This window comes from Haemaphysalis longicornis, unplaced genomic scaffold (assembly GCF_048455015.1).
Source record: "Haemaphysalis longicornis isolate Haplotype H1 unplaced genomic scaffold, Haemaphysalis longicornis Haplotype H1 scaffold_7, whole genome shotgun sequence".
Taxonomy (NCBI): domain Eukaryota; kingdom Metazoa; phylum Arthropoda; class Arachnida; order Ixodida; family Ixodidae; genus Haemaphysalis; species Haemaphysalis longicornis.
This window is the reverse complement of record NW_027526422.1, coordinates 83,556,269-83,577,740: the sequence shown is the minus strand read 5'-3', so window position 1 is coordinate 83,577,740 and position 21,472 is coordinate 83,556,269. Positions and strand designations below refer to the sequence as shown.

At 48.2% G+C, this 21,472-nt stretch overlaps 1 protein-coding gene across 1 annotated transcript; it reads right to left on the bottom strand.

The window, feature by feature from the left end:
• Positions 1 to 1,695: 1,695 nt before the first annotated feature.
• On the bottom strand, positions 1,696 to 13,297 carry LOC144144553 (mite group 2 allergen-like Ixo r 2). Its single transcript, XM_077676063.1, has 4 exons — positions 13,124 to 13,297; positions 6,215 to 6,319; positions 4,311 to 4,483; positions 1,696 to 1,911 (listed from the first exon to the last, which is right to left on the bottom strand). The coding sequence occupies exons 1-4, from the start codon at positions 13,221 to 13,223 to the stop codon at positions 1,831 to 1,833; spliced, it is 459 nt and encodes a 152-aa protein (XP_077532189.1). The 5' UTR covers positions 13,224 to 13,297; the 3' UTR covers positions 1,696 to 1,830.
• Positions 13,298 to 21,472: the final 8,175 nt, after the last annotated feature.

The window sequence follows — 21,472 nt, the reverse complement described above, 5'->3', positions numbered from 1 at the left end:
CGTAGCTCGCTCGCTGGACCCAAGTAGAGCAACAAGGCGTTCCGTTGTAGCGCTGTCGTCGCGGCGTACCCTAGAGGCTTCGAAAGTCAAGCGAAAGTCAAGAAAGTCATAAGCGTTCGAAACACGGGAATCGCTGGCGCTTGTCCTGCATCTCACCGTTGTTTAGCGAGGAAAACTGCAGGTACAGTTGAGGCAAATTACGTAATTAACTGGCAGTGCCCGCGTTCGTTTAGTGAGGAACGCTCTTTGGGTTGGTTTTTACAGTTTCTACCAAAAAATCGGCTGCGAAGAAAAAAAAAATGGCGCATTCGAAATGGCGGAGAAAGGCTCCACGCGCAAGAAGAAAATGGTGCGTTCGAAATGGCGCGAAACCGCTCCACCACACGAAATTAAAGCAAGCACAAAAAGAACAGAACTACCACTGGCGCAGTTTCGGGCAGGGGGCGCGCGAGCACTGGGAATGCGGGAAATTTGAATTGCATGTGGTGGTAGCAGTGAGCGGATAACCATGGTACAGCCCATTATGGCGAATCACTGCTCTGCACTTCCGACAGCTTTCCCAATAAGTGGAACGGCTTTAATTTTTTCTCGTAAATAAGGTGGTTTGATATCTTTAAGGTCGGTTTGGGGGCGGGTTGCTGCATATCTCCACGCTTAATTAACGCTGTGAGTCGCACCAAAAGTGTCTGGCTTGTACCTACCTCGGAACGGAATATCGCCTCACGTAGCTGATAACGTGAAGTATTGTGAATTGTAGTTGCGATTGGCCTTCCTCAAGTGTACTGCTCGAAAAGGCAGTCGCGTTCGTATACTTCGACCCCACCGTAGCATGGTTTATTACTGCTCGCGATCATTTCCATGCTACTATGTTGGTCTACATGACGCTAAAAAGTCAGAAAGCTGTGCGGGTTCCGAAACGCCTGGTACCTTCTACCGCTGGCCTTTTAGTTACCTTCTGAATGACGCATTGTAACTTTCTATAAATGTGCGTCACGTGGGAAGCGCACTGGCCAGGTAAAATCAATTTTGAGTACCGACTTAGAATTAACTAAAGAAGGTGATATACCGCGCAGCAGACGTGGTTCTGGCTGTTTTACAACCTTTTATTAACAAATGAATAGCACATATAAATCCCTTATTTTGTATTTTACCATACCAGCGAGAATTATTGAAATTCTTGAATAAGAAAAAATTGTGTTTCGGAGTAACCTTGAAACTAGAAAGTTAGCCGTTGATGAGAAGCAAATTCAAACTCTTATGGGGACTTTGAGGCCAGCATGTGGTCTCTCACTCGGCAGCCGTGAGTAAGCCTTCGGAACATATGTGGAGCCGGAAGTAACCATTTTGCTCAAGAAAAAAAAACTTGCCTGACTTGTGGGTATCTTTGATAATTCAATCACTTTGAGGTGGCTTGTCCCCTTCCTTACTGTTCTTCTGGAAATCATTGCCAAGAGAATGGCCCCCAAAAAGTGTCATGTCGAGAGTGCTCATATCTACCTCTTGCCTACTACGAGGGGTACTTTTATAGAATCCTAAATGAGAGCAACTTCTTTGACTTTGCAGTGACGATGCTATGATGTCTCACTCTACGACGTAATGTGTCTGGCTGACACTATTTCCAGCCTCGGTGGAATAGAGGAGCATGAGTGAAATAATTGTGCGCTGCAGTGACGTACGGTGCAATACGACGACGCATATTTCGTCAGAGCCTTTATTTTCGCACATGACCCAGCGCTGTTCACCTCGTTCCGAAGGACGAACAATTTCCTAGACCATTATTCTCTCGAGGAACATGTACCGGTGAGTCGCCGCGAGCAGGCGTCATGATATTTAGTCAATCGTAATTGATGACTCGGCGCACACGATGACGCCCTTGTCTCCCTTAATCTTGAACTTGACTTCGGTTTTTTTCTGGGGTGAGGAAGAAGAGAAAGGAAAAAGAAAGCTGGGTGAAATAAAAGCAGCAACTAGGAACCAATCTTTTTTGAACACAAAAACTGATTTCGACGGTCTACTATGAAGCGTTGGGTTATGTGACACCTTGTGTACATAAGGTACAACTTCAAAGGTTGCAAGGAGGCATGGTTTTCCGCTGTTTTTTTTTCAGCGCCAAACAAGCTTGCGCAGCTTTGCCCACGCACAACCAAGCCGCCAAAGAGAAAGGCAGGATGCTCAAAGGAGCATGCCCCTCTGTATGTGCAGCGCGCAAAAGAAGTAGTGTACAACATTCAATTGAAATGCAGCAGGTCGTACATAGGGCAATCCGGCCGCTGCCTTAATGACCGGTTAAGGGAGCATGCGCAAAATTTAAAGCAAGCTGGTGGGTCCATCTTTCGTCTCACTGAAAAAAAAGTGCACAGCGTGTGAGCCGATGTTTCGCCACGCCAAGATTCTAGTCAGAAGCCGGGACCAAACAGCCCGTGAACTCTTTGAGGCCTACCACATAAAAAAAGGAGGCGATTGTGTTAGCGATACTTCTATATCTTTGTATGCCTGCAAAATCAGTTGGTTTGACACTGCCCTCACGCATCCTCCTAATGTGTTTAGTAAAGTTCTGCGCACAGCTCATCTGCGCATCTTCCTTCTCTCTTTTCCTATATATATATATCGTTGCACGTCATGGCATTAAAATCAAGTGTTAGTTAGCGCCGGTCCTGTCCTCATTCTTCTGTTTGCCCATTTTTAGCGCTAAAATCATGTCGCAAAGCGCAAACCAACTAGCCCAGCAGAAAGTCCTTCTTAAGTGCTCGTGAGTGGTTGTTCGGTGATTGCGGAAGACGGTAGGGCTCGACGATCTACTTGTGCCGCCTCCCGCAGTTTCACTGGAGGCTCATTAACAGAAATGTTCAGCACAGAGAATGTACATATGGCACATTCTTCACCCGCTCCCCTTGTGCCGACAAAAGCGAAATGCTTTACGATGCACCAGAAACGCACTGGCGCTGCTGAAGATCGACACAAAAACAAAGAACGCAAAAAATATGTAAAACTAGTTGCGTACAATGATGATAATCTGCCTACCTCAGGCTTTGAAATCCACCAGTAGGTCTGCATCCCCACAGTGGACCAAATCAACCAATCATTCATAAGGCTTGAAGGTAGCGAAGCTGGACGCAACAGTAGCGTGATTCCTCTTTTTCACCTCACGGCGTTGTCGCCGCTGTGCGAGCGAACACAGCTGGATGTTCGTCCTACTCCTTCGCGCATGGCTTTGCGCCCACGTCGCCTTCATTTGACGCGCGCACTTATCGCTGCGACGGCGGCGTCCTCGTCTTCCTCCGCCAGGTGGCGGAACGGGCACGCGCGCTTCTCCGTCCCCTCCTCGCCTATCCCTCCCCGCCATCGGGCGCTGCTTCAATCCGGGCGCTTGCGGAAGGAGGTTTGGTTTGACCTCTAGCTCTCAAGGTGAAAACTGGTCACCCCGCGAAGACGCCCGACGTAGCGTACTGTAGCTTTCGCTACAAAATGGACTGCGCTGTAACTTCACGTAATGTAGGTGTGGCGTTTTGCATTGCGTGACATCCTAGCGCGGACCCAAATGTCTTGCTTTTAAGTCATATGTCGGACTATTAGCCTCCAGCCGCGCTTACTAGTACACCGCGATTGGTTCTTGCGCGTATTGTGGCGAAGCACACCCGGGGAAATTGCGCAGAACGCAGTCAGCCGTGGAGATCGTTGGTGGTCTAGGATAATCCTTTCTCCTCCCCGAGGCAAAGCTACAATCAATTTCATTTCGTGGGCTCGACTTGCTCAAGAAGTAAAGAAATAGCGTTCTTCTAGGCTATTACGCCCACATTTTGCAGTGTGTATTTTTATTTTTGAGTAAGCGCCCACGCTAAGCAGTTTGCATTTGAGTAAACTCGACAACGTCCCGTAATAAAGTGGAGTGGGACGAGGGGACTTGGCAACATGGAAGTCCCACGTTACGACAACGATGGAAGCAATTAGGTAACTTTGATTTATCTAAATCCGCTCTCACCCTCTCTCAATGTTTTGCGATCCATCGTGCATCGCATGGCGTTGTCGCACGGGAAACAAAAAAAGGGGGGGGGGGGGGGCGGGGAGCAGCCGCGCCTATCGCTTGCTTGTAGCTGCTTTAGATTTACCTTCCTCTTCGTAGGTTACCGCATGCATGCACGCTCGCGCCTAGTGTTTTTCGAGTATCAGCCGTGGCCCATGCCCAGGAAGTGTGTCTGAGCTACCTAGCAGAACTTCACACAGAAGAAGCAGACGCCAGCGTGGTGGCTCAAACAGGCCACCACTCTAGTGGTACGTGGATACACTTTCAAGCATTCGGTGACGGAACTTACGAATGGCACCACAGATGGGATGCCGGCTTTCAGGACGGCGGTGAAGGTTTCGCCCTTGCTGATGGGGCACTGCAACGCGTACGAGCAGAGGTTCGACTTCAAACCCGGAATGGACATCCAGAAGAACCACATTTTCATCTCGGCGTCCAGTACAGCCGTTTTACTGTCTTGGTCTGCGTTAAGACAACAAAAGGCATGCGAAACACGGACATTTTGTCACTCTCCGGGTCGAAATGGCAGTTAATTTCTTCTAGCTGACCTAAACGCAGTCGGCTCGAGAAAACACTTGTTCAACGAATTCTTTTTCGGACTACGCTGCTCAGCTTGACTCGTCCCGAGCCGATACCTTGTTCGATTGTTATAACGGGGCTCTAAATGAAGTTCCACTCGCCTGCATTCCAAAAATGCACTGCCTCAATCATTTGCAAATATTTTAAATCCCACGTGAAAATTTCGAAATACGCGGCCACAAATTTCGGTGCAAATATTTCGACGCTGTTCATTTTTGCGAGACTATATCATGGGCTTCATCAATAAGTGCACGGTGCATCCCAAGTTTTCTTTTTTTATCTCCCCCAACTTGAACCCGCCGCGGTGGCTCAGTGGCTAAGGCGTTGCGCAGCTGAGCACGAGGTCACGGGTTCGATTCCCGGCCGCGGCGGCCGCTTTTCTGATGGAGGCGAAAAGCAAAAACGCCCGTGTGTACGAGATTTCGGCGCACGTTAAAGATCCCCAGGTGGTCGAAATTAATCCAGAGCCCTCCACTATGGCGCGCCTCATCTCCTGAGTGGCGCCGGCGCGTTAAACCTACAATCAATCAATCAATCAATCAATCAATCAATCAATCAATCAATCAATCAATCAATCAATCAATCAATCAATCAATCAATCAATCAATCAATCAATCAATCAATCAATCAATCAATCAATCAATCAATCACTCATCTCCCCCAGAGCCGGTAGCTGAGCACTGCAGAGGGAGAAAAAGTAATTGATTTTTGCTACAGGGGAACTTGCTCCATATGGGTGTCTTTCTGTTTTTCGCTCACGCCAGAATACCGGGACTTCGTGCGTGCGCGGCAGGACTGATTGGAACTTCGATCTGCCGTTAACGGGGACCTTGTTTACACATCGGGTGCTCTAGAGCTGTATTTGATGGAAAGAGACGGGACATTTCTGTGAGGGGTAGGGACTTCTTGGGGTTAGAGGGGATGGGTGGGGCGGGGTGCCGTTGGACGCTTTTGATGGATGTGGTATGAGGCACCGACTTCCTTTCGCTGTTGAGTGGGGTGGGTGCCGGTTTTGGGTAGTGCTGTTCTCCGCCGACCGGAGCAAGGGCCTCCTTTTTTTGTTTTGTAACTTGTTGGCTTTACTTCTAAAAGACTTTGGAGCCTCGGCTTCCTGTTCATTTATTTTTTCATTGGCTTTATCCTGCTATAGCTTAGCTGGTGCAGGTTTGTTCCCGTATTTATTTCGTTTTTTGTTATTTTTAGCGAACGTTTATTTCTTAGTTCTTAGTCGGGAATCGAAACCCCGACTACGTGCTTGCTAGCGCAACGCCTTAGCCCATGAGCCACCATAGCGGGTACGGTGCTTATATGGGTGCCTGTGTGCGTCTGCACATGTGAAAGTGTATGTGTGACGTGAGTGTGTGTTCTTTTCATACGCAAACAACTTCTCGATTTATTTTTTTATACCAACGTGCTTTAAATTTGATCAGTGGGACTTCAATGTCTGACATTACACAGATGGTCAGTCTTGCTGTCAGCGTGATTCCCGCTAGCCTCAGAGTAGATCAGTTACAGCACACAATTTAAGTCGAAAAGTGCCAGTTCTTCAAGATAAAAACTGGACGATTTCGTTTAATTCTGAAATGTGCCGCTGTAAAGCCGCGGAGCACTTACTCGACAATCCAGTGAGCTGAACCTTGATTCTCGAGTCACGCTTGACGACGCAAGGGTCAGAGTCGCACGGCTCGAGTTGCAAGGCCTGTATCTTAGCCTTGCTTCCTGCAGAAAGAAGATTTGAGAGAAGTGCTCGCCTCACAGCACGCTGAACACGTCACTACACATACAAAAAAAAAACTGTGTGATTCCTCTGTCATAGGAATCGGTAAAACACGAAAGTGAAATGTTCAGCGAAATCTGCACCTGAGCATGATCTGCGGGTGGGCTTGGCTAGCGACGTCGTGCTGGCTGGTCGCTTCGGCAAAGGTGCACTGGCGTCCTTTTCGTGACGAATATGACGTCAGTGAGATCTTAGTGTATCCCGGGATAAAACACTTTCGTGTTAAAATATAAAACACGAAAACGAACAACCCCAAATATAACGTACTCTTTAGTACTAAATGTTGCTTCCCCGCAAGAAGACCCTGTGTGCTGGGGTGCACCCTTTACCGGCCGCTTGCTTCGTTGTACTGCCGTCACTTCCGTGACGAATATGACGTAAGTGAAATCTTCGTGAATCCCGGAATAAAACACTTTTATGTTAAAAAAAATGTCGCAGCCTGCACCAGTGGTGCAAGGCTGGAGAATCAGCAGAGTTGGGTGCCGATCTAGCTTCTTCCCCACTGGGATCCGCTGTCAGGGTGGGGACCGACGAGCGCGGTACTCGGAATCTCCCGCTTTTCGCTGCCATTAAGCCTTTAGGCGCGAGTCGATAGTCGAGGTTGGATCTTTGCCGTCTCATATGTTCTCGAGAAGCGACGCGATGGCGATCTCGCTGCGCTTGTTCTTCATAAGTAGTGACATGCTTCTTCGACCGACCCATGTTTTGCGGGAGTCTAAACGATGTGCTCGGCGCGAAGTCACGAGGCGCTGTATGTCGCCGACGCACCATCTTTTATGCCGCGCGCTCCCCGAGTAGAGTTGAGCCCGGCTGCGAGGCTAGATCTCGACGCTGCTGGAAGGTGGGCCTACGTAGAGTTTGAGCCCTGCTGGTAGGCTAGGCCGGGAGGCTAGCGCGTGTCCTACGCTGTTATTTGACGCACGGTGCTTCAACTTGCCAGAGGGCACCGCGCGCGTCTGTTTCTCAGCATTTTTTTTACCTTGCCACGGACAAAGCTTAAGCTTAACCAGGTCCGCTGTTAGAATATTGAAAACCACATGGTATACGAAAGCGCGTCTATTCTCCGCCTCAAACTGAGTCGAATCAAATTCCAACCTCGTCAGATATTCGATCGTTGTCGTCTGAGTTTATAATCTAATGATGATAATGCGCTTGAAGTATTTCGCACGTACCCACCCCTGGGGTATTGGTAAGGGATAAAGTGTTGACTTTGCACCTGCGCTTGATGTGCCTTTGTGCAAACCCATTGGGTAGGTTGGCTTTCGTGGAGTGCGTTCTTGGCCTAACGATTTGGATTTTAGACTGATTTTGGGCAATCAAGACACTGGCTTTCAACCAGAAGAAAAGCTTCGCATTTCGACCACCTTTCACTTCACCCATGATCATCATCATCATCAGAGCAAGTTGACCTTCCTGCAGTGCGTTTTCGCGTACAGTCGCCATCAGTGAAGCAAAGAAAACTTCGCTTTAGCATGACTTGGGTCGATGAGAAATAATCAAAGGACTGAAAAAACTGGGTGCTTACGCCACAGTACACTATTAGTTTTGTCAGTTATACTTGTGCGCGCTTGGTTGCAGGCTGTAGTTGGAGTTAAATTATGAAATTGGGCGCAAAATTACAGCTGACATGTCCCCGATGTCATCCAATGCATCCAGTGTTAAAACGAACAGAGCACGCCAGCGAGCAAGCACTCATATCCATGTTTCTCTGCTTACCGTACTTCACGTAGGCATGTGTCATGTGTTGGTACGGGGAAATGTCTCTTCACACCAGATCACGTGGAGCAGTTTGCTTGACACAACGTGACCAAGTGGGCAAAAAGAAGTGCCTTACTTTCCGAAAAACCGGCGTTGTCGCTGTTGTCCGGTGCAGAAAATGGCTGCCGCTATAAAGATTAAATATAAAAAAAGGGACATCTAGACAAAATCGAAACCTAGGGAGGGGCGAAGCGTGCAGTGAATGAGTGTATTTGAAGATTGTAAGTCTCTCTTGCCACACGGCGCGCTCTGATTGAGCGCCGGAGAAGCGCCGGTGAGAGGAGCAATCACGCGCTTACAGAGGCGGTGGCACCCTCTCTCGCGTTGAACTAGATTAAAGCAGTTTGCATGCCCCATCTGCCCCAGTTTGGAGTAGTGGCAGGAGTCAAGGTGCGGTGAGGGCAGTGCAGTGCCCGCGCCTCGTCCTGTTGGCTCGTCCTCGGTGATCAACGAGGCCCCGGCACCAGGTATGCCTTTGCTTGTTTCGACCGACGACCCGACATGATTGAGCCTAACGTCGACGGCTGGTGGGTATTTGAGTGCAGTATAAATTATAACCCGTCAAGAAACTGCTTCTGCTTGTTCTTGACGATGCTGAAGCGGAAAGGAAGCGTTCCAGAAATCTTTAAATCATGTTAGTTTATTTTGAACCGGTTTTATCCATTATGCACTTTTCTTTTAGTACGCGTTACGCTCTTGCGCGAGGCGTTGGAAAACGAGTGCCCTGGTGTTTTAGTACTGTGGCTACAGGAGACGCCGACAGCTTGAGCCCTTAAGGGACTTCGCCCCTAAAACATCTGAATTCGTGTGGCGATGGTTCCCAAGTGAGGGTACCGGGAACCCAAGGTGCCTGCCTGGATGTTTTAATGGTTCCGCAAAACGCTCCCCAAAACTAAGCCTTCCCCCTCTCACTCACACCCCCATTCTTGTTTTTATGATCTTTGCACCTAATGTCAAGCTCATAATAATATTTCCTGTCAGTATCCCGGCTCCCCGACTGTTGTGTATATATCCATTGTGCTTTTCTACCTTACTCAATATTACCTCACTTACTTACTTGTATTGTTATATATATAAGTTATTCTGCACCAAGTTACACTGACGTAACTATTGTCTTCATGCTTCTTGTGTAGATTGCAATATGCGTTCAAGAGACCTTGCGTGTGTTCCTTTTTTCTGTTTGTTTTCGTGATATGCTCATGCACTGTTTCACCGAAATGTTTGTGAAGTGCTGCCTATATGCACTGCTGCTAACCCTTGTGTAAGGGTCTGGGACCTAGCCAGGTACCGGTGTGCATCTTTTCGTCCCCTTCCGTGGGTTTTTCTGTAATTCAAAAACTAAAAAAAAAACTTGCAATTTCAAATATTTGCGAAAACTTTCCTGGCATGTACATTTCTCTTCTACGCGAAGCATGCGTTTTAAACTCGGCTTTTCGCTCAAAACGCCAGCAGGGCGGAAAATCCATGCACGCAAAAGGCAGGCTTATAATATGTGCTTGGTTCATACATCTCGTGTAGCTAGGCGCCTTGGCCAGGCTAACCTCAGTATCATTAAAGACTATTCTGTCTCTTGGGTGACCTAAGCTGCAGGGGCAAATTGTTTGACTAATATTAGGACACTTCTGTCACTTCTGCGTGCTCACAAGGGATCCCGGCACACTCGTGGTCGATAACCACGGCCGTATGGGAATCGAACCCAGGCCTTTAGAGTAGGAAACGAGTGCGTTCCCACCGCCTACATCAGAATGTTGCCAAGGGTGAAATAAGAGTTAGCCTAGTGAATGCGTCGCTGACGTCATATCACGTGACAGGCGAACGTGACGGCACGCGAGTAAAACAGGCGCACCCCAGCCGCGGACAACTCTGATTCTGGCGAAGCTGTGGCTTGAAGTATCGCCGGTCTGCCTGTCGTATTGATTGACGCCTGAAGACGAAGAAACGTGAGCGAAGAAAGAGACTCGATGTAGGAGTAAAAAAGTCCGATAGGTATCGCCAGAGAAGAGATGATGCCCGGAGAATTGTTTCTATGGCGCAGCCCTTTGTCGCCCGCCCCTGGGCTCAGCCGCGTCGTCGTCTTCGTGACCAAGCAAACGATGGGAAGACCGACGAGTGAAAAAAGCAAAGGAGGAGAGTCTCGCGAAGTTGGGAATGGAGGGTGGTGCGCAGTGGCGGCGCGAGCCAGCGCTCTCCGAAAGTGTGCGGTGGGGGTGGGGCGGAGGCAGTATGCTGTGCCCGCACGGGGCGCTCGTCTGCGCTACGTTTGGCGAAAACGTGGGGGGGGGGGGGCGTGTGCGTAACAATGATGTGCGTTCGCTTAAGACGCAGTTCGCGGTCCCTTCCTGAGACGCACTTCGCGCCGCCGACGCAGAGGCTCATCATCGCTGCCGTCGAGAGAACCCACGAGTGAGTGCTGCCTCAGCGCACTGCTGTGTCGCCCACATATCGCATTAGGGAATATCGCAATCGCCAGCCAATGTTTGACACCAGGCCACCCTCCAGATCTTTTTAGCCACTAGATGGCCTACGCGTACGTTCTTGGTAGAAATGAGCTTCGGTAGAAATTCTGTTTGCAAGATGCCCCACCAGGTATTTGTCACCGTTTCTGATTCCAGTCGAGATAAAGTATATAACCCATCATGAATTTTTCTTCAGCCTTCTTCTCGTTAAATTTACATAAAACCCCGTAAAATTGCATATATTTTTCAGTAAAATACTCGAGGCCGGATGGTTATGCTTTCCACTTCGAAATACGCGGGTTACAATTACAAATTCCGAAAAGTTCTGCACGTAATTTTGAATGTAGGTTCGAAGCCGCTGAGAGAATTTCCTTGCCCGCCATATTACTACGGCTTCACTGTTTCGGGCACAGTCTAAACTGTTGGGAACGTTTTAGACACACCTTTGTCATTTTCAGTAAAAGCATACCGGTTTTAGTTCGGCGCATGTCTCTGTCTGGCTATGCATAACTACTATAGGCTGCTCTCGACAAAATGGAGAGCTATTCGAATCAAATGATCGTCGAAAACAGATCGCTACTGTGTACGTCGAATTAAGCAGGGCTTTGCGAATTATTAGCTTTTATTTCATTTCTGAAGCTCTCCATGCGTGGTAAGAACGCCTTTTTTTTACCTATCAAAAACTGTCACGGGTGGTGATTTTAACTGGCTAACTAATTTACTTTTATTGTTCCTCATGTAGCGCATCACAGTAGCACAATTCTCGCGCTCTCCAATTTTCTTTTGTTAATCTATATGAAGTCATGTGAAGCATTTACTGCCTTCCCCTGTTTTAGGCAGAGGATGTCATGAGTTTCGAGGAAATTCGACGCTTTACTGAATGCAGTTTTTCTCAAAGAAAAGGGGATGCTTACAGTGACTTGTACGACATCATCAAGCCTAATTTAACCACCGTGAAAAGTCAAGTATTAAGCGCGTGCGCACTTTTTCCACACTACAGAAAACGTGGCGCTTACTCTCATTTCGAAATTCACTGTTATTCTACAGCTTCTTGGAGCCTAATTTCGTCCCTCCAGTTAAGCATGAGAAGCAGCGATCTTTTGTGCACATTCAGCGTACGGGTGCCACACATATGCATGCGTGAAGTTGCGTACCCACATGTTTGTTGTAGAGCGTTTGAATGCGTCACGGTTGTCCAGAATCACCCGAGTAAACATAACGATAGGACCGCTGATGAAGTTAATATGCAAATCCCATCGGTGGCCTTGTCGCTATATTTGTTGTGATCAGTGGCCGTGACTCTGTGTACTTGTGATTTGTTCGCTCGATAATCATGCTCAAAAGTCGAGGTGAAACCACAAAGATAAGCGGTGGTGCGGAACAAAAAAGTGCTTCGTGTGTATAATTATATAAAACAAAACTGTTGCCGCCAAAGCATCAAAAGCTTGTCTGGCCCTGAACGGATCCAGGATCCAGCTCGGGCTTCGAAAAGCATTTCTCATTTCGCTGTATATTGACCCTATTTTTATTTCGTTTTTACCCTTTCCAGGCACCTAAATGTCTCTGCTTATTTTTTTGCTTTCTTGAGCTCTCTGGTAGTCTGTTCAAGCCTCCGCTTTTGAATTTTGTGACAGACAGCTTTATCATTCTCATCTGCTATTGAGTGTTCATACTTCTAAGGTACACATGCCTACCCACCAGTGTACTCTTGTACTCTAATCGCCCAGTATGAGCGCCCAGTGCTAATCGGCTGACGGCCCTCTGGCTCATTTCTAAAAACACGATGGCCTCTCATTTTAAGCATCGTACGGCATTCGAAAATGTGAGCCCCACGCAATTATACCTTTCCGAATCCCTCGTACAACCTTGTACTTATTGTATCTTCCTTATGTTATGTGTTTCATTATGAACGTGTTTAGCAGTCTTCAGGTGTTTTTCATAAACACTGTGGTAGCGCTATCTTTCGTTACGCCTATAAAAATTTGCACTGACTTACAAATGGCATGGCTTTCAGAGGAATCATTCGTGGCTGGGTATTGTCTTCATCAGTAAACACCCTAATCCCTGATTTCGGAAGGCTGGACATTAGTCCCGATATGTTGCTGCTTTACCATATGAATATCTGCAAATGTCTGTAAGCCTTCCGCGTCCTTCGCTGTTTACACTATGTCGTCTTTGCACACCAGACCTGAAAACCACTGTTAAAGCAGCCGTTCATACGTGGGCTACATTAATTAAACGCTAATTTTACTCTTTCCCAATCGTATTTCCATTCTTGCGTAGTATGAGCAACAGAGGTAAAAGAGTACATCTCCGTGTTAACACTGTATGAATGCACATTGTCTCTGTGCTCTTCTCAAGTAATTTCCGCCTTGATATTCATATGTTGGATTCAGAAGCTGTGACCACACAACCTATGGTAGGAGAAAGTGCAGCTGACCCTAAAAGCTTACTAAACATGTGCGCTGTTTTGATACAATGGCCATGCTGACCAGATCTATTGTAATTAGCTCATTCAAAATAGCTGCTTACCACAGTCCTTGAATTTAATGTTGCGAAGTTGTCCAGCGGCAAAGCCGACGACCAGGAGGGCGACAACGTAGCGAATCATGGTGGCTGGAGTGGCCCGCATTTCCTTTCCCGTCCAGGATATGCGTTAGTTTGGTGCTCCCGTGCGGTGTCTGCACCTCTGATGGCCTCACGCAAGACCATGGCTTTAAATACCGCGGGCTGTGGGAGGCACCTGTCACAGGACGCATTCACGAAGCTCTGCAAAGTGCGATATGAACTCTGCGGTGTTGATTTACTTCCTCATTGCTTCATTATCGCAATGGAATACCTTGGGAAATAACCATCGTATGACACCTCTCACGCACGTTCCTCTCGGAGTGTGCGTATGGGACGTCCGGCACAAGAAGGAAAAAAAAAAATGCTTAGATGTTCTTATCGCAAAAAATAGGGTCCCGTTGTCTGGACCCTATTTTTTGCGATAAGACCATCGCAATCTATCGTGAGGCCATTTGGCTGTGGTATACCTTACGGTGCCATGCAATGAACAGAATACCGGTTCGCAGGCTTTTTTAATTGCCAAATAAGGCTATAAGGCGTTTGCGAGAGATAACCCTTGTTTGTTCGCCCTGCTGGAGCCAAGCGGGTACCTGTCACGCGCTGCGATATTTCTTATCTTCACGGCCATTCACAATCGGCGATGTCACTATAACCTGGTGGTCTGTTTCAAGGTTATATAACGCCTTTGTTGAGTGGCAGGGGGTGGGAAAAGTTGCAGCCGAGTGCGCAATACGGAATATTTGCTTGATTGATTGTAGGGTTTAACGCGCCGACACAACGCAGGCGATGAGGCGCGCAGTAGTGGAGGGCTCCGGATTAATTTTGACCACCTAGGGATCTTTAACATGCGCCGAAATTTCGTACACACGGGTATTTTTGCTTTTCGCCTCCATCAGAAAAGCGGCCGCCGCGGCCGTGAATCGAACCCGCGACCTCGTGCTCAGCAGCGCAACGCGTTAGCCACTGAGCCACCGCGGCGGGTGCGGGATATTTGCACGTTCCCAAGAAAGCAGATCGAATGACCCTGAAATTCGGCGGACAATGGGTAGGTAAGGCATGTAGAAAAAAAAAACAATATAGGAGCGAAATGATGCTGCATGCTTGCAGAAGCGACCCTGAAGGGGAGACGATGGAACGGATGTTAGTGCCTGCAGCATTGACGTTCTCTGGGAAAAAAAATTTCCCCGTGACCCCACCGGGCAGTCGACCACTTGTGCATCGTCTCCAAACCCACATTGGAAAACATTCCTCAGCCACCGCTCGCAAGCATAGGAGCTGTTGGATGATTAGTTCGGTACTTGCGGTGAATGGGCAACTGCGGCTGATGCCATGCAAGCTCTAGTTACAATAAAAAAAATTCGGCCACATTCGCAATTGAGATCCGACGACTAAGGAAACAACGGAGCTGTGGGTCTTTACTAGCTTTAACATGACTTTTTCCATAGCTTCAATTTTGTATTTTGAATAGTTTTAAGTTGGCTTTGCTATTGGCCCCGAGGACATACCGTGGCGCCACCTACGAGTGACGTCACTTGTAGGACGCAGAATCGTGTTGTCGTCTGCTATTTCCCGTGAGTATGCGGAAGCGTGTTTTTTTCTTGTGGCCACCGTCTCGCCCGCTCCTTGTGGATTTGATGCAAATTACCAAAAAAGTTGTCTGTAAACCAAATAATTCGGGTAAGCAATCAGCGACTCGCTTGTTCCCTGCGACACCGCCGCGTTTAGGTAGTTGCTACCATCGCGACCCACAGCTCTTTCATACGCAGCCAGCTAACGCCAAGGACGATGCAACTGATGCCGAGAAAAGTACGCTGTAAATTCATTATGAAATACTTGTGACGGGACATGTGTGTGCAAGCAAACACCTTGTAACAGCGACGGAAACGCGTCGCTCACTTATGATCTCACCGCGCGAACTGCTCGTATTGCCTGGTAAATGAATGACGCGAGAACGCTGATCAGATTGCTTCGCTGCACATGCTTAAAAGTATTGTTATGGTCTGCAGTTTGGCTTGATCAGTGCCTATTTCCCCTACGATGTTTTTATAGTCATGCCCGGATTTGATTAACGATCACTGCCGTAGCCTGTACTCTGCACGGCTGATTACTTTTCGCGACTTGTCCGCAATGTATGAACGGTATGAACGCGAGTTTTTAACGCCTTCGAGCGGGTTCGGACAAGGCTATATCTAGTTTTCATTAGTTGCTCGGCGTGGTAATTTATAATTGCAGCGTGTTTTGTATGTTTACAGTAATCCGGCATTTCTCAAGCACCAATGTCGAAACTCACGACTGCTCACAGAAGGCGAGGCTGCGTACGAGGTGAAACACGTCGTTAATGATTTTGGGTAATGGGGATATTTAGAATAGGAGAACCGAGCGTTGGGGGTCCCCAAGAAGTTAGAGGAACCCAAACGCAACCCGCGCGTGCGCGACGGTTGGGCCTTCGCCAACAGCTCGCAGCCGGCTTCGGATGCACGTAATCGGATGTTGGGAACTTTAGGCTTGGCGCCGCAGCAGATATTTCATCGCCGTTAGAGTTGCGAGTGACAGTCCCTAGCACAACGTTTCACCGCGCTGGGAACTCTGTAAGCGCGGTGATTTCCGTTGAAGCGATCGACGATCAAGTTACCTGCACGGTCTCGGCCGATTCTTGCGCGCAAGCATAGCCATCCTTCGGCCGCTCGCCGCACCGTGCGTGAACGGGCCGGCGCTGCCGGGACCGACCTCCGCGGCCGGTCGGCGTAAATCGCGGCAGATATTTGAGCATCGCTTTGAAAACCACAGCTGATGACACTACCTATCAGGATTTTTCATCACACTAACATCCACTTTCACCAATCTGGAATTTCTTTTCCACGACTTGTGTGATTTGAAAAAGCAGCGACAAGTTGCTGCCGCGATCGGCGTCGGTTCGAGCCGCACCGTCGGCTGTGCGGGCAGGCATGGCCGGTGCGTGTGCTTCTGCGAGCAGTTAACGCTTCACCATTTCCTGCTTTATACATTTCTTGCAAACAAGGGAAATCTATAAACTTCACTCGGTGATCGCTGTAGTCCACATTGTTGATCGGGGAAACAAGCCGCTGCTTATGCTTCGGTCGCATGCGTAATACACCACCCCGCTCATGGTGTTTGCGGATAATCTACCACAGTTGATACGGTTATACAGTCACCATTAGGTCGAACTGCGCTTGACGCACTGAGAATTAACTTCAAACGAAGGAAATTAACACGAAAATACTTTTAGAACGCGCTTCCTAAGCGAAGTGTCACGCGCTGCAAGCCAACTACGCAGAAATATAGGATCGGTGATCCTACAAGTGACGTCAAAACGATCGCAGCGCCGGCCCCTCCAGTGGTGGGCCTCGCGGCCAATAGTTTTAAATAGGTTTTAACACGACAGTGTTTTATGCCGGGATGCACCAAGATTTCACTCACGTCATAACCGTCGCAGAAATGACGCCAGTACAACGGAGCATGCTGCCTGTAAAGGGTGCGCCCCTGTACACAGGAACTTCTTGAGGGGAAGCAACCTTTAGTACTAAAGAGTACGTTATACTTAGGGTTGTTTGTTTTCGGGTTTTATATTTTAACAAGATAGTGTTTTATGCCGGGATACACCAAGATTTCACTGACGTCATATCCGTCACGGAAATGACGCCAGTACACCTCTGCCGAAGCGACCCGTCAGCAGGACGTTGCTCGCCAAGCATAGCCACAACACAGCCGCCGACCCGCAAATCATGCTCAGGTTCAGAATTCGCTGCACATTTGACTCTCGTGTTTTACCGAATCCTATGACAAAGGAATGAACCACAGTTTTTTTCTATATCTTTGCATCGGATTTTGTAGAGCTCTGACCTGGCTGTTCTTTAGCTTTATGTTGGCTGTGTGCTAGCTTTAACTTGGCCTTTTCTATGGCATTTCAACCTGGCTTCGCAATAGCTTCCCTCCACATCCATCACAACTATACTCTTTTCTTCTAGTAAGGCTGCTGCTATTGCTGATAGTGAAGTCCTTTTCTTAAGAGAAAGATGGGTAAACAGCGAAGCTTCCCTCATGCAAACTGAATAAAAAAAAGCACACAATCCACCCTCGTAAAGTCCAAAAGCAAAACTGCCGAAGTCCGAAGCCAAAGTCCACTTCAATACAACCAAAGTTCAAAGGCAACACCTGCGCTACGAACCCAAAGGAAATGCTAAGCGCCACGAATGCGATCATAGGGCAATCTAACAGACGTCGGTTGGGACTCTGGTTCGATTACGACCACGGGAAGCGGTTTTTCTTCTCGAGGCGCGTACTTCCCACACCTGCTCGTCGGCTCCTCGCCTCCTCGCCACTTTCCCTCACACTTCTTGGCCTACCATATTCCTCCTTTCCACTTTGCTGCACCAAGTTTTGAGCGACGCTAGGCACAGAAGGGAACTCAAGCTTAAACAGCTTCGCTGCTAAATTTTACTTTAAAATGCAGTCAAGACTAGATCGTGTCGACGAACCATTTATTCAAGCGAAAGCTTTCTTAGCGGGACCGATGGCGTTTTGTCAAAGAACTAATGCATTTCCCCATAGACCGGTTTGTCCACCGAAAAGCTTTTATAAAGGATCTGGACACGGGTGCGTGCTTGAAACCCGGCTTCCACTGTGTCAAAACGGTTACTTGAAGCTCGCGAAAAGAGAACGGTTCTAGATAAGACAATACTCGCATCAATCATGAACAGTTGCAGCGGATACAGCTTGTCACGCTACGTCTATTCGTCGGTCGCTGCCTATGCTGAAAACCGATTCACCAGAAAAAAACTCCTACAACGGAAGGAAGATCTGCGTCGCGTCACACGTGCCCTCATCCCACTTTGTGGAACGGACCTCCCCAGTAGACTTTCTCGCTGGGAGGAGGTTTTGCAGCGCAGACTTCGCGTTGGAGTGGCTCTTTCACCTTCTGTGACCCGGGCGTGGCCATCGCGCTATCATGCCCCGTTCGATGACACCTGTCCCTTCTGCACAGCTCCTGCGGAACAAGCTGATGCGAATCATGTAATGTGGGCGCTTCCTTCACTGGACTCAGCCAGAAGTAGACACCTTAGAGGTACAGGCCTCCATCCTGGAATACCCTGCGACCTCCAGCGGTGGCTCTGGGGGCCCCACCACCGTTCCCTTCTTGTCTTCCTCCGAGAGACGGGCGCCTATCTGTATCAATAAATGTTAATTTTATGCCGATGGGCATATTATCGCAAACAACAAAAATTGAGAAGGAGTAAAATAGCACACCCTTATCTCATAAACTACGTATCGGTATACATTTAGATCGTTTCTAGACGTCTTTACTTGGTGTGCGAAATTCGTCTCACGGGTTCATTCTTCGTTTATGATTTGTGTTTTTGAAGGTTTGACGATCAATTAGACGCACTTTTTGCGAAGGCTAGACGCACTTCTAGCGAAAGTTCTGGCGTACTTTTGACGCAGTTTTGATGCGAGAAAATTTTCGCACTTTTCTTAAATTTCTTTAGGTACGGAAGGTAACATTTTTAAACTGATGTTTACATGTAGGATGTATGCAACGTAAACAAAAGGCCGGGTTTGTCGTACTGCGAAATTCGGATATCCGTTGCGCGCACATTTTAACAGCCGAGCTGCTTAAGCTTGATGTTGATGCAGTGGCGTCCACAAAAAATACAAAAAAAAAAATACCGAGCGCACGTAAGCATGAGCCGCGTGAGAAGTGCCCAACGTAGTACGGGCTTACGCGTGGGCTTGCGCCACGTGAGGAGCTTACAAAAATACCAAAACAAAATAGCGAGCGCATATGAGCGTGACCCGGCGTCGTCCAGCTCGACCTTCCAAAACACTCTGCCCAGCGCGTGTGGCGTGATTTTTCGCGTGCTCTTCTTCTCTCCAGTTCACGTGCGTTCGTTCCTTAAGTGGGGAGCACAGAAAATCTCGCGCTACAGATGCCGAATCCGCGAAGCCGGCTGCTGCGGGGTTTTGCGCGTGCTAACGCGGTCCACTTTGGGAGGGATGTGAAAGGCTGCGGACAAAACGATCCGGGCCTGTCAGTGATGGAGAACTTTCAGCGGAAAGTTTGGATATCCACGCGAGGTGCAATAGCCGGGTCTCCCACAAAGGGAGCGGGGCCGCCAGCTCTGCTAGTTCTCCAGCTGCGCAACACTAGCTACGCCAATGTTTTTTATACAGGGTGTCCCAGCTATCATGCACCAAGATTAAAAACAAAAGAGCAATGGCGTTACTCGAAGAAAACCTTGTGCGTAATGTTTGCAGTACTGTGGAGAAGCGGACAGTAATTTTTTCGTTAATGATATTTAACTAATTTGCGCTACTGAGCACGAGGTCGCGGGTTCGATTCCCGTCCGCGGCGGCCGCTTTTCTGATGGAGGCGAAAAGCAAAAACGCCCGTGTGTACGAGATTTCGGCGCACGATAAAGATCCCCAGGTGGTCAAAATTAATCCGGAGCCCTCCACTACGACGCGCCTCATCGCCTGCGTTGCGTCGGCGCGTTAAACCCCCACAATCAAATCAAATCTATTTAACTAATTAATTGTAATTAATTATATAACTCCAGAATTACTGTCCTAATCACTGAAGTGTCAATGAGGCACTTGTAGGTACCCATGAGGGACATCTAACTGCGGTATTTTCAGCGACGAACTAATTGCGTACTCATTTATTCTGACTGATAAAGAAAACCCGCGAAATAAGAAAAATACCACGTGACGGCGCTTCCACCCGCATTGTAAAGCAGCGTCCCTAAATAAGCTGATTGAAAGCAACTGCTTCGCCTGTCACGCGCCCGAAGAGACAGCGCATCGCCTTGATAAAGGCATTTATGGAAGGAGCAGCAACAGCAAGATTCGCGGGGCGCGTGTGCAGATAAGGCACAAACTCGGTCGCGATTTATTCTTTCTTTCTTTTGTTTATTTCATTCTGGCTAATTTAGAGGCAGCCTGTTGGAGGGAATTGCTTTACGAAGCGCGCTGATGCGCGCGGAGGCACCGTCACGTGGTATTTTTCATATTTCACGAGTTTTTTTTATCAGTCAGAATAAATGAGTACGCAATTAGTTCGTCGCTGAAAATATCGCAGTTAGATGCCCCTCGTGGGTACCTAAAAGTGCCTCATTGACACTTTAGTGATTAGGACAGTACTTCTCGAGTTAGATAATTATATACAATTAATTGATTAGTCTCATTAACGAAAAAAATGCTGCCCGCTTCTCCACAGTACTGCAAACATTATGCACCAGTTTATTTTCGAGTTTTTCCATTACTATTTTTTAAAATCTTGGTGCATGATAGCTGGGACACCCTGTATAGGTTCAGTGTAACTTATGTGCTACCCTGATCGCTGTAGTCATGCAAATATTTGGAGGAAACTAGCCGCCACATGCGGCAAAAACAGGGACACTTCATTGATGTGTCACGATCAAGGCAGTCAGTCAGCCCGTATGCACTTGGCCGTTCATAGGACTTCGTGATGTTTGCGGCGGCGTTGAATGCCAGCCGTTCGGTTAGACCAACTGAGGTCGAGATGCCCGTGATGCCGGGAGAAGTATGACAACGGATAATGTATGCATCCTGTTCAGTTAAGTATAGGGACCGGGAAGCTGGACGGTTGGTGCCGCCCCTCGGCGCTCCCCTCGCTACTGGAATGGGCCGCCGCATTTGCGCCGCATTCTGTTGTTTCTGTCGCGGTTGCGTAAGTGATTTCAATGTTTAGGTGTTGTAAGCCGATATGTCCAGTGAAATGGCATCTATACAGATGTGTTGGGTTGGCTGCACCGACAGCAACGGGAACTCATGGGACGCTTCTAAGATAGGGTACTCAAACCGCATTCGTATGGGTATTTCTGCCTTTTCCGGGCCATGTATGCCTAGCTCGACCCGCCCTGAGTACGAATATGAGTTTAACATTCATTACCCGCGGTCTGGCTCACAGCGGTATCCGCACAAGGTACTTTTCCCCGCACCAGCATGAACGGCGGTATACTTGGATACGGTTTGTCTTAGCTGCAAAATGTTCATGGACTTATCAAACTGTACGCAGAAAACAATTCGGCATTAAAATTTTGCTTCGTATATTGCAACGGTTACACAAGGGAATGAATTGCACTTCGATCTCGATATTGTAGGTTGGCGCACTGAGCGTCGTCTGCTGTTCGCACTTACTGAGGGTTAAGCCACCGATGTTAAGGGACCTGCACGCACAGTACACAAAAACGTTTGAAAATTTCAACTGCAGTTTTTTGACGCGGATTCGGGAAAACGCCACAAGGAACAAATGGGCAAAGCGCGCCGAAACTG

Excerpts from the sequence above, each read along its gene's own strand:
- LOC144144553 (XM_077676063.1), bottom strand. The coding sequence starts at position 13,223 with ATGCGGGCCACTCCAGCCACCATGATTCGCTACGTTGTCGCCCTCCTG. Across the intron at positions 6,320-13,123 it reads CATTAAATTCAAGGACTGTG|GAAGCAAGGCTAAGATACAG; the intron begins GTAAGCAGCTAT and ends TTCTTTCTGCAG. Across the intron at positions 4,484-6,214 it reads TCAGCTCACTGGATTGTCGA|ACCAAGACAGTAAAACGGCT; the intron begins GTAAGTGCTCCG and ends GTCTTAACGCAG.